We start from the raw sequence: 13,093 nt of genomic DNA, 5'->3' as shown, positions 1-13,093 counted from the left end.
TCTAACATGTATATATTCCACAGTTTCTTCATCCGGGATGAACCTTCCCCAGGACCCAGTAATTCCACTCTTGGGAATGTACCCAAGAGATGCCCAATCATACAAAAGCATTTGCTCAGCTATGTTCATTGCAGCATTATTTGTAATAGCCTGATCCTGGAAACAACCTAGATGCCCTTCAGTGGAAGAATGGATGAAGAAACTGTGGAATATATACATGTTAGAGTTTAGGCTTTTAAGGAGACATAATGATTAGCACTTTCCTGCCACTGAACCATGCCGTTATGCCCCACCGAGACAAGAATGAAAGGAGCCCTACATGGAGTTTCCCTTATGGAAAGACTTTTTGGAAAGTACTGTTTGTCATTAAATGTGTTTCTGGACTGAGCACTAATACAGAATTGAGTCCAGACATGGAGCACTTGGTTCACATTGGTGTGTCACGGCTCACCTATGTGTGCTGCATGGCGTATCTGCTGCTGCTGCTTTTCCCCCATTTACTAGTCAAATGCCTGTAAGTGAAGCACATTTCCCGTCTCCATTGATAACACTCATGATAAAATTGAAGTGCAAAAAAAAGTCAAAATAACTTGTTTAAGGTATCTTTCCTGAAATTGGCCAAAGCAAGTATCTGATTCTTGGGAATCTGACTCTTAAGTCTTCAATTTAAATTATGCACACTTTTATGTGATAACTTCTATTTCATAAAAATAGGAAATGCATATTTGAAGTGTGAACTGTGAGAGCTAAATATGATTCTGGTCTGAATTTCCTGCTGGACAGTTTTGTCTTCACATTTCATCCACTGAAGTTTGTGTATCTCATTATCATTACCAGCACATCAGCGCCCTAGAGGACAGGATGAAAATGGGAATGTTCGAGCAAAGACATTTGTGTTGTGAGTTGAATGTTACTGGGTTAGACTTAACCAAAAGAAAGAAGGAAGAAAAGTTATCTCTGTCACTGGTATAGCAGAAAAGATTGCCAAATCCAGTGCTGTCTGATTGGCACAGTGGTACCCAGGGCGGAATGCTATTTGATAGAGAGTATCCAGGATGACTATAAGTGATAGGAGAGGACTGGGTGACATAGTGATGGTTAGCCGACTGTACGTCAGCTATATTCAAGAAGAAACACTTCATAAGAGTTAAAAGGATGAATGGTAATAGCTTTTAGTACTCTTCGAACTTTGGAAAGTGCATAATCTGAATTTTTTTTCTCTCATTTTTTATTAAAAATTTCCATCTCCTCCCCTCCTCCTCCCTCTTCCCTCCCCTCCCTTCCACCCATACCCCCACTCCGCCCCTCTCCAAGCCAAAGAGCCATCAGGGTTCCCTTCACTATGTTAAGTCCAAGGTCCTCCCAGCTCCCCCTAAGTCCAGGAAGGTGAGCAACCAAACTGACAAGGCTCACAGTGAGCCCATCCATGCTGTAGAGTTCATGCTCATCGCCGTTGTTCTTGGTTTCTCAGTCCTCCTCCACTGTCAGCCACATTCAGAGAGTCCGGTTTGGTCCCCTATTCCATCAGTCCCATTCCAACTGGACTTGGTGGTCTCCCGTTAGATCTGTCCCACCGTCTCAATGGGTAAACGCACTCCTCACGGTCCTGACTTCCTTGTTCATGATCTCCCTCCTTTTGCTCCTCATCAGGACCTTGGGAGCTCAATCCGGTGCTCCTATGTGTGGCTCTGTCATTTTCTCCATCCAATGCCATGTGAAGGTTTTATGGTGATATGCAAGATATTCATGAGTATGGCAATAGGATCTGGACATTTCTGGCACCCTCTCCTCAGCTGCCCAAGGACCTAGCTGGGGGCGTCTTCCTGGACACCTGGGAACCCCTCTAGAGTCAAGTCTCTGCCAACCCTAGAATGGCTCCCTTAATTAAGATATATAATTCCTTGTTCCCATATCCACCCTTCCTATATCCCAACCATCCTATTCCCCCAAGCTCTGCCTCGTTAGCGCAGTAGGTAGCGCGTCAGTCTCATAATCTGAATTCTTAATCAGCGGATCTCTAGAGGGGTGTATTCTATTTATCTACGCATATGCTGCTAACCAGAGCAGATGTCCCCATGCTCACACGGTAGTCATGATCATTGCTGCTATACTCTGTAGTCATGTCAGATCCTAATCCGAAGGAACTGGCATTATTTGATTTCCTTTCAGATACTGTTTCCTGTACAAGACATTCACATGCTGTAACCCTCAGTACATATGTGTAACACATGTCATAATGTTAAAATAAGGCATACATTTTCTGACAGAAGACTTTTAAAGTATTTCCCTCATTTAAAACATTTCCTATAAAAATGTAGAAATGCCCCTGCACATGCGTGGACACACCCTACACCCAACCCATAATGGCCTCTTTTAGGAGGTTTCCTGGACTTTAGAACTTGAGGACAAGTAAATCTCCTGAAGGCCAGAAATGCAGGAAGTAAAATCATGACTTACTTTATGTTAGAGTCAGCTCATCCCAGTTCAGAACCCCTCCTTTAGGGTGGGAGTTCTTTTTGGAGGTTAATTCCCAAAATCCGAGATCCAGAATGAAAGATATGCTAAAGACTTCACAGCGGGATGTCCTTAAGACATCAGCTTCTCCGTGCTTCAAATTAAATCAAGACATGTCTTTGCCTTAATTTAAATTGCATTAATTTTCCCATTTCTTTGATTCTTTGACAGTTTCATACATGCATATAATGAATTTAAATAGTTTTCTTTCCCTGTTCCTTCTCTAATTTTTCTTCCTCTTCTGCTGAAACTGTTCGTCCCAACAAGTCGTCTCCTACTTTCATGGCTTACTGAAGAAAATGGCACCCCTTTCCCCTGCAACTATGAACTACCAGCAGTAGTATAAGTATAAGTATAAGTATAAGTATAAGTATAAGTATAAGTATAAGTATAAGTAGCATAAGTATTATGGTGAAATGTCTTGGAGTCCACGCATGTAAATAACCACCATGATCACAATGGCCATGTCACAGTGTTGGCAGTTTCTTTTCTGGGAAAAAGAAAAAGCTCATTGTAATGTTCCAGAAGCATTAGATCTGGGGAAAAGTCTAAATTTATCCATTCTGAAAGGAAACAAACCTTTTGAATAGTGTCAAGATTTCGTCAGGGGTTTATGAAAAGAGTATCAGAACATGGTAAAGTAAATGAGGTTTCAGGAAAGTGCAGGAGAAGCAAGGGTATCTGCTTCTGACCCAGACCCAATGATCTTCATCTTCTAAGACCATTGTCAGTCTGGCCATTGTTGCCTAAGACTTTCAAATGTACCTTGGGAGGAATAAATGAGTTCCCCATTTCATTTCAGCCCTATCAAAAATGTGAGTAATGTGAACCCAAGTACACATGGAACATGCTTTTGGCCTCTTCAAAGTATTTGTTATTGAGTCGATTACATTTTTTTATTTTTTTTAAACAGGCAAAAAAGACTATCTTTTTTTCATTTTACATACCAATCCTAGTTTCCACTCCCTCTTCTCCTTCCATTCCCTCCACCTTCTTTCCCACCCTACCCCCAATCCACTTCTCAGAGAGGATAAGACACATTGCTTTGGGGAAGGTCAAAATCCTCCCTACTATAGCTAGGCTAAGGAAGGTATCCATCCAAAGAGAATGGGTTCCCAAAAGGCCATTATAAACAGTATGGATAAATCCTGGTTCCATTGCCAGTGGCCTGTAGTCTGCCCCAGGCATACTACTGTTACCCATATTCTGACAGTCTAGTTTGGTCCTATGCTGGTTCCTTCCCTGGCCAGAGTTGGTGAGCTCCTGGCTCCTGTTAGTGTTGAGGGAGGTTTCTGTCCCACCCAGTCCTGCAATAAACATACAGAAACTATATTGTTTGAAATACTGTTTGGTCAATAGCTTCAGCACATTTTTAGCTAGCTCTTATATCCTAAACTAACCCATCTCCATTAATCAATGTATCACACGTGGCTTTGGCTTACCAGTTAAAGTTCCACCCAGCATCTGGCTTGGCTTCTCCAGAGGGGATACATGGCTTCTCCTTGACTTTGCTGACTTTCTCCTCCTCTTGGAACTTCCACCTTGCCCTATTCTGCTAAGCCACTGGCAGAAACAGCTTATTCATTAACCAATAAAAGCAAAACATAGAAGGATTTCCCACACCTCATTAGCTCAGGTCAGCTGTTTCATTGGGTGTCTCCATCATGATCTTGACCTTTTTGCTCATATTCTCACTCCTCCCACTCTTCAACTGGACTTTGGGAGCTCAACCCAGTGCTCCGCTGCAGGTCTCTACCTCTGCTCCCATCAGTTGCTCTGATGAATTTAAGATATTCATCAATCTGACTATAAAACAAGGCCAGTTCAGGCACTTTCTCCACTATTGCTTAGTGTCTTAGCTGGGGTCATCCTTAAGAATTCCTGTGAATTTCTCTAATGCTAGGTTTCTTGCTAGTTTCATAATGGCTTCCTTAATCAAGACATCTCTTTCCTTGCTCTCTGTCTCTGTCCTTCCCTTGTCTTGACTATCCTGTTCCCTCAAGTTCTCCTTCTTCCCCTCTCCCCTCTGTCACCCTTTCTGCCCTCCCTTCCCCTTGTCTATTTCCTCTTCCCAGGGAGATCTTTATATGTTACTTGTAGGGCTCTCCTTGTTACTTGCCTTCTTTGGGGTAGTGGGCTATAGGCTCGTTGTGCTTTACATTACAGCTAGTATCCACTTATGAGTGAGTACATACCGTCCTCATCTTTCTGGGTCTGGGTTAACTCACTTAGGATTTTTTTTCTGGTTTTAACCATTTGCATGCAAATTTCAAGATGGCGTTGTTTTTTACTGCTGAGTGTTTTTTTACCACTTCATTGTGTAAATGTACCATATTTTTTTAAATCCATTCTTTAGTTGAGGGGTATCTAGCTTGTTTGCTGGTTCTGGCTATTACAAACAGTTCTGCTATGAACATAGTTAAGCAAATGTCCTTGTAGTATGATTGAACATCTTTTGGGTATATGCCCAAGAGTGATATTGCTGGGTCCTGAGGTAGGTTGATTCCCAGTTTCCTGAGAAGCCGCCATACTGATTTCCAAAGTGGTTGTACAAGTTTGCACTCCCACCAGTAATGGAGGAGTGTTCTCCTTACTCCACATCCTCTCCAGCATAAGCCATCTTTGGTGGGTTTGATCTTAGTCATTCTGGCTGGTGTACGATGGTATCTCAGAGTCATTTTGATTTGTATTTCCCTGATAGCTAAGGATGTTGAACATTTCCTTAAGTGTCTTTCAGGCATTTGAAATTCTTCTATTTGAAAAATTCTCTGTTTAGGCCTATACCCCATTTTTTAACTGGGTTATTTGGAATTTTGATGTCTAATTTCTTGAGTTCTTGAGTTTTGGAGAGTAGACCTTTGTCTGATATGGGGTTAGTGAAGATCTTCTCCCATTCAGTAGGCTGCCTTTTTGACTTATTGACTGTGTCCTTTGCTTTGCAGAAGCTTCTAAGTTTCAGGAGGTCCCATTTATTTTTTGTTGTTCTCAGTGTCTGTGCTACTGTTATTATATTTAGGAAGTAGTCTCCTGTGCCCATGCATTGAAGGCTACTTCCCACTTTCTCTTCTATCAGGTTCAGTGTGGTCAGATTTATATTGAGGTCTTTAATCCATTTGGACTTGAGTTTTTTTTGTTTTTTTTGTTTTTTTTTTTTTTTTGATGTGGGTACTGGGAACCAAATGAGTCTTCTGCAAGAGTCTTAAGTGATTTTAACTGCTAAACCATCTTTACCACCCGTGGATATTTCATTCCTAAGTAAATCAACCATAGTTATTTTTCTTTTTTTAGAAGAAAATCTTTTTGTTTTATTTATTTATTTTACCAAGAATTTTTTAATACAATCTTTCCTCATTTTACATAGCTAGCCCCATTCCCACTCCCTCCCTTCCTCCCAGCTGCTCTACCTTTCCCCAACCCAACCTGCCCATCCACTCCTCAGTAAGGAAAAGGCTTCCCCTAAGGAGTCAACAAAGTCTGACACTGGCCAGCAAGGAGTCCTGACTGTCTACCAGAAGATCCATCATTCATTGGGGTGAGTGAATTGAATTCATTGGGGTGAATTGAACTTCTAAAAGAAGACCCAAAGGGGATTATGCAGAGGAAGAAATGGGCAGGCACCAATGCAAGAATTCCTCCAACAATTTGAAAAACAACATGAAAGCACCAGAACCCAGCGAACTTACAACAGGAGGACTTGAACACACTAATCAAGAAGAAGTAGAAAAAATTGACTTTATGAAAGTCGTAGAGTCCCTTAAACAGGAGGTGAAAAACTATCTTAAAGAAATGGACGAGAAGAATAACAAAAAGCTTGAAGAATTGAGTAAATCCATAAACGACATCCTAGGAAACCAAGAAAAAAATAATCAAACAGATAATGGAAACAGTACAAGACTTGAAAACTGAAATGGAGGCAAGGAAGAAAACACACACCGAGGCCAGCTGGATATGGAAAATCTATGTAAACGAACAGAGACTACAAAAACAAGCATAACCAACAGAATACAAGAGATAGAAGAAAGAATCTCAGATTCTTAAGATACCATAGAGAAAATAAACGCACTGATCAAAGAAAACAGCAAATCCATCAAATTCTCATCACAGAACATTCAGGAAATGTGGACTTGAGTTTTGTGCATGGGGAGATAAGGATCTGTTTGCATTCTTCTGCATGTTGGCATCCAGTTATGCCAGCACCATTTCTTGAAGTTTTTTTTGTATAATTTTAGCTTCTTTGTCAAAAATCAGGCATTCATAGGTGTGTGGATTAATATCCAGGTCTTCAATTCGATTCCATTGGTCAACCTGTCTGTTTTTATACCAATAAAAGGTTGTTTTCATTACTGTAGCTCTATAATAGAGCTTGATTTCAGGGATGGTGATGCCTCCAGAAGTTCCTTTATTGTACAGGATTCTTTTGGTTATCCTGGTTATTTTTTGTTTTGTTTTGTTTTTCTGTATGAAGTTGATTATTATTCTTTAAAAGGTCTGTGAATAATTGTGTTGGAATTGTGATGGGGATTGCATTGAATCTATAGATTCCTTTAGGTAGGATTGCCATTTTTATTATGTTGATCCTACCTATCCAAGAGCATGGGAGATTTTTCCACTTTCTGATATCTTGTTTAATTTCTTTCTTTAAATACTTAAAGCTTTTGTGGAACAGGTCTTTCACCTCTTTGGTTGGTGTTACCCCAAGATATTTTTTGTTATTTGTGGCTACTGTAAAAGGTAATGTTTCTCTGATTTCATTCTCAGCTTCATTATCATTTGTATATAGGAGGGCTACTTTTTTTTAGTTGATCTTGTATCCTGCCACATTGCTGTAAGTATTTATCAGCTGTAGGAGTTCCCTGGTAGAGTTTTGGGGGTCACTTACGTATAATATCATATCATCTGCAAATAGAAAATTTTGATTTCTTCCTTTCTGATTTGTATCCACTTGATCTCCTTTTGTTGTCTTATTTCTCTAGCTAGAACTTCAAGAACTATGTTGAGTAGATATGGAGGGAATATACAGCCTTGTCTTGTTCCTGACTTTAGTGGAATTGCTTTGAGATTCTCTCCTTTAATTTGATGTTGGCTATTGGCTTGCTGGATATTGCTTTTTTATATTTAGATATGTTCCTTGTATCCCTGATCTCGCCAAGACCTTTATCATGAAGGGGTGTTGGAGTTTGTTGAATACTTTTTCAGCATTTATCTGAGACGATCATATGGTTGTTTTCCTTTAAATTTATTTATATGATGGATTACATTGATAGATTTTCATATGTCAGATCATACCTGCATCTCCGGGATAAAGCCAACTTGATCATGGTGAATGTTTTTTTTTTCCCCATGTATTCTTGGATTCGGTTTGCCAGTATTTTATTGAGTATTTCTGCATCAATGTTCATGAGTGTGATTGGTCTGTAATTCTCTTTCTTGGCTGAGTCTTTGTATGGTTTTGGTATCTGGGTAACAGCCCCATAAAAAAGAGTTTAACAATGTTCCTTCTGTTTCTATTGTGTGGAACAATTTGAGCAGTATATATATTAGGTCTTCTTTGATATTCTGGTAGACTTCTGCACTGAAACCTTCTGGCTCTGAGTTTTTTGTTTTTATTTTTATTTTATTTTGGTTTTTGAGAGAGGGTGTGTCTGTAACTTTGGAACTCACAGAAATCCACCTGCCTCTGCCTCCCAAGTGCTAGGACTAAAGGCATGCACTATCTCCACCCAGCTCATAATTTTTATCATTTCTGTTGAGTGAAGTAGATATGAACAGAAATGAGATAGCATTGTTTCTTTCTGAAAGACTGGTTATGGATGTTAAATGATCCTAACTGTGATTATCCTAAGGGCTTGCTTAGTAAGTTCCTCATAATTCATTCAAGAATTTGTGGAGACTGACATTGGAGGACAATGCCAGTTTTAGAGACCAATTATCCCATTGAGAATCTACTCGTGGACATAAATTCACACTACTTGTGTGTGTGGATTCTGATTAAGTAACAGTGTTTCCATCTTAGATGGGCACGAAGAGCATCAGTGGTTGTCTCTTTCCTTTCCAGATTTCAGGAGTTCCCAACACATTACTATGTTATAAATGATAATCTATAATTTATTTTCCTTTCCAGCTGTGCTGTACTGATTCTTTGTTTTACTATCATCTTCCTAAGCTCTGTTTCTTAACCATCTCTGGGCGAGTTTCCTAGGGAGCATTCTCCACTCTACCATCAATGTTTTCCAGCTCTCATACAGCATTGAGGAGTCGGGGCAGGGGAGCTGAAACCAAGACAGAAGTGCAAAAGTGCCGGCTTGAGCAGAAAGGCAGTCACAGGGAGTCCACCACTGCTGAGTTTGTTGCAGCCATGATGAAACATAAATAGACTGAAAATTAAGAGTTTTCATTGTTTTATTGCCATCTAAAGATCAAATATTTGATATTCTTTGACGTGAATTTCTCTTTAAGATCTTGAGGAATTTGGGCATTCTACATTTCTAAATGTGAATATCACATTGATTTGTAACCTGCAAAGCAATTTTACAGAACTGCACAGCTGTGCCATTGTGGCCTAGACTATGATGTGAAGAAAAGTTTCACATGAGCACGTCAAGTGTGTAAAGTGTCCAGCTGGTGGATGTTCTCTGTTCATTCACCTCACAGCTTTGCACCTTTCCAGTTTGTAGAATTTTAATCCCCAGACATTTAGCATTTACACTAACTCCTTAGCCTGTTCAATACTTAATTTTATTTCATTTTACAAATGACTGTCAGGATTTAATGTCTTCAGATAATACCTTAAGCAAATCTGTATATGGTAGCAACAACCATAATAAAACCCAGGTCAAAACTTTTGAGACTATCAAAAAAGGATGTTCTTAAATTGTAACCTTATCAATTGCTTGCACTCTCTCTCTCTGTTTTTATGTTTAGGAAATGAGAGTAAGGACATATACTTTCTTCCTTAGACAGATGGATTCACTATTCTGTGATTTTTCTAACTGTCAGATGTTGAATCATTATTTTATATTCTAATGGCAATACTAATCCAGTGAAAAATAATTGAAAGAAGGCAGCATACTCATTATTAACTAGTAATAATAATTTAAAGAAGGTAGCATACTCGTTATTAATTAATAATAATTATTTAAAGAAGGTAGCATACTTGTTATTAACTAGTAATAATAATTTAAAGAAGGTAGCATACTCATTATTATCTAATAGTAATAATTTAAAGAAGGCAGCATACTTGTTACTAACTAGTAACAATAATTGAAAGAAGGCAGCATACTCGTTATTAACTAATAATAAAGTATTTAACTGGATTGTTATATGATTTGAGCCTTTAAAACACTACTAATGCAGGGGGTGTTTTTCTGTAACTATGGTATTGCATCTCAATATTAATTATAGTATCTTGTTGTTATAGAAAATAGGCACAGGCTGAGCGGTGGTGGCGCATGCCTTTAATCCCAGCACTCGGGAGGCAAAGGCAAGCGGATCTCTGTGAGTTAGAGGTCAGCCTGTTCTACAAGAGCTAGTTCCAGGACAGATTCCAAAGCTATAGAAAAACCCTGTCTCAGAAAAAAAAGAAAGAAAAGAAAAGAAATTATAGGCACACTAAAATACAAAAGTTTTAGGTGCAAAAAATGCTTCTGAGGCAACTTTAGCAGAGAGTTGGGTGCTTTTAGGAAGTTTTCATTACTAGGTATGAAGATGCAGAGTTTAATCTGAGAAGGGGATTGATTTGACATGCTTAGTTCAGCATACAGGTGAGCATCTCCAGTCTGGACTTGTGGGCTACAGTGTTCTCTGCATGGGCTTTCTTCACCATTCGCTCTTCTCCCTTTTGTTCAGTGTGCTGTTGTGTTTTTGATGGACAATTCATGGGGATTAAGAGCAATGGTGGAGATGCAGAACGTGCCTTTTTTTCTTCAGTGTGGGATCACCAGAAGTACAGCATTGTGCCTGAATGTGGCCTTTAATTTTTGTGTTGTTTTCCTACATTTTAATATGCCACATCAGGCTCTCCAGTGTTCACAGACTGAAGTAGCTTTTGCTTCATTTAGTACACAGTTTTTTTTTTCTTTTCCATATTCTTATCTGTCTGGCCATTGATGAAGTAGTCAGTATCTTCAAGACAGAAAAAAAAAATCCTTATTTTCTGGAAGTTAATAATTTCATAAACATACCATTGTATAGGGAGAAGTTAAAATGTAACCGTTTGCTAACATAAAGAAACATATCAGAAAACAAAATAGTATCAATTGGCTGGAAGAGAATAGTTTTGGGGAGAGCACTAACATCACCAAGGAGTTACAGGGCCAAGGCAAAAAGCAGGCCAGTTACATTGGAGAACTAATGCGAGGCCGCTTTCTTCACCAGTCTGCCCCCGCCTGAACATTAGGAGAAGACAGTCCTGAGCAGCTAGCAGTGCGCCCCAGGTGCTGACTTCCTTGAAATAGGAAGTGATGGAGGAAATGTATAAAAGAAACCCTCAGGGATTCCTGTGTGATCCCTTTAATCCTTGAATTGTCAAGCCACATGGAAAATAATAGAGCTGTGTCGTTCCAAGACTTAAGTGGTATTAGCTTTTTGAAAGAAAATGTTGGCCTTTTTATATCCATGGACAAGAATAGGGTCTGTATTCAAATAGAAAAGAGTAACTCTGAGCCAAAGATGCATGCCTTTTTTCATTTTTAATATAGTATTGTCTCTGAATAAGCAGGCTGTATTGGGAAGAAAAACTAGAGTCTATGTTTTATTTTTCTTTTTAAAACAGATGATTCAACGAGAAGCAGACGTAAAAAGTAAGGTGACTGCTGTGGCATTGACAGACTCTGTTCACAATGTGTGGCATCAAGAAGCTGGCAAAACCATCCGAGAATGGATGAGAGAGGTGAGGCATGGTTTTGTTTGGTGCTGAGATTAATGGGCATGAGCCTTTGTATCCGGAGTCCCCGCCAACTTATATTGCCTCCCACCCCACATTCTCAGAATGTTGAGATAGAATGAAAAGTCTAGATACAGTTAAAATAATAAAATAAAGCTTTCAGAAGCAAAACTTTTTGAAAGAATCCTGTCTGCCCACTACTGAATAGAATATTATGTGTGTATACAGTTTGCATTAGGATTTTTGGTGATGACGGGCTTGATGTTGTGATTCATATTTCCTACTGTTGAATGTTTCTGGCTGTTTAGTATTGTAGTTACTTAATTACCAGAAAGAAGTTTCATGTCTATTCAGTCCTGTCCTTTCCTTCTGGGAATGTGATCAGGATGTGCCATAATGAAATTGATTTGCTCCATACTGCCAATAGGGGTAGAAGTGGGGCGGGGGGGGGGGGGGGGGGGAACCTGATTGGAGATTTTTAGAGCCACTCAAACTGACCATGGCCCTGCCTCCCTCCATCTAGGGCAGCTGTTTATTGCATGTCCCTCCTGCGTCTGAAAACTTAACAAGGATCTATCAAACATGGCCCGTGTTGTTTTCAAAATCTTCAGTTTGTTAGTTCATTGATCCTGTTACAGACATCTACCTGAAAAATCATTTCTCTTTATATTTACCTTGCTGATATTGTAAGAATTTGACATTAGCTTCATGGAAATAAGTCAGTAATGAGCACATGCATTAATCTCTCCACTATAGTACTTTCTCCTGTGCATCCCTTCTCCATTAGAAGTTCTTTGTGAAAGTCAGTACATGTGACAAAGGCACACACATACACACACACATGCTCTCACATAAACCTACACACAAAAAGGTTCAAATATTTGTAAACTCTCTTTCCTCCTAATAAAGATTTGTAGCTACAGAAGAGGGTTCCTCTGTAATTTTATCCTGTTTACTAACTTCATTGTTTTACCGAATTATGGCTTAAATTTGGAAATAAAACAATACTGGCAATTGCTTAGTCATTTCTATTATAGTAAAGACTGATAAAGGCATGGTTTAGTTTATCTCATAAGCAACAAATTAATGTGATAAAGTTTTTTATATTAAGCATTTTTACTATGAAACTCTTAAATATTTCATGCCTATCAATTTAGCAAACAGCAGACTAAATATTAAATTTTTTATCTTATAATTTTAAAATGCCATTTTTTTTCTTTAAAAAGGATCAAAGAATATCGCTTTAGCAATCCCTCTAACTGAAACTTTTTTTCAGATGAAGCCCAACTGTGGATTCTAAGCCACAAGGAGGGATCGAAACTGTGCTAAGGGACTTTAAAGGCACTTGTGAGGTTCTTGTACTGTTGATGCTAAGGGTGTGACATGCCCTGGCTTGAAAGTCTGTGGCCAAGCCAGCAATACAGTTCATGTATACCCTCCCTGATACCCTTCGATTCTGACTGTAGGCCTGTTAGAGTTTCTGTTGCTGTGAGGAGGCACCGTGACCATGGCAACTCCTATAAAGGAAAACATCTAATTGAAGTAGTTTCTTAGCGTTTCAGAGGTTTAGTCCATTTTCATCGTGACTGGGAGCATGGCGTACAGGTGATAATGGCTCTAAAGAAGGAGCTGAGAGTCCTACAGCAACGGGGAGTAGTCTGTAAGACTAGGAATAGTCTGAACACAGAAGACCTCAGA

At 39.2% G+C, this 13,093-nt stretch overlaps 1 protein-coding gene across 6 annotated transcripts in view; it reads left to right on the top strand.

Annotated features, from left to right (window-relative positions):
• Fam172a (family with sequence similarity 172 member A) overlaps positions 1-13,093 on the top strand; it is a 442,895-nt gene that overhangs the window by 295,930 nt on the left and 133,872 nt on the right. For all 6 annotated transcript variants that reach the window (XM_038321142.1, XM_038321147.1, XM_038321141.1 and 3 more), the window contains one exon: positions 11,285-11,401. In XM_038321142.1, coding sequence (XP_038177070.1) covers positions 11,285-11,401 — 117 coding nt within the window. The remainder of the gene's footprint in view (positions 1-11,284; positions 11,402-13,093) is intronic.

The sequence above is a fragment of the Arvicola amphibius genome, chromosome 3 (genome assembly GCF_903992535.2).
Source record: "Arvicola amphibius chromosome 3, mArvAmp1.2, whole genome shotgun sequence".
In the NCBI taxonomy this organism is placed as follows: Eukaryota; Metazoa; Chordata; class Mammalia; order Rodentia; family Cricetidae; genus Arvicola; species Arvicola amphibius.
The sequence above is the reverse complement of the archived record's forward strand: the minus strand, read 5'-3'. Positions and strand labels throughout refer to the sequence as shown.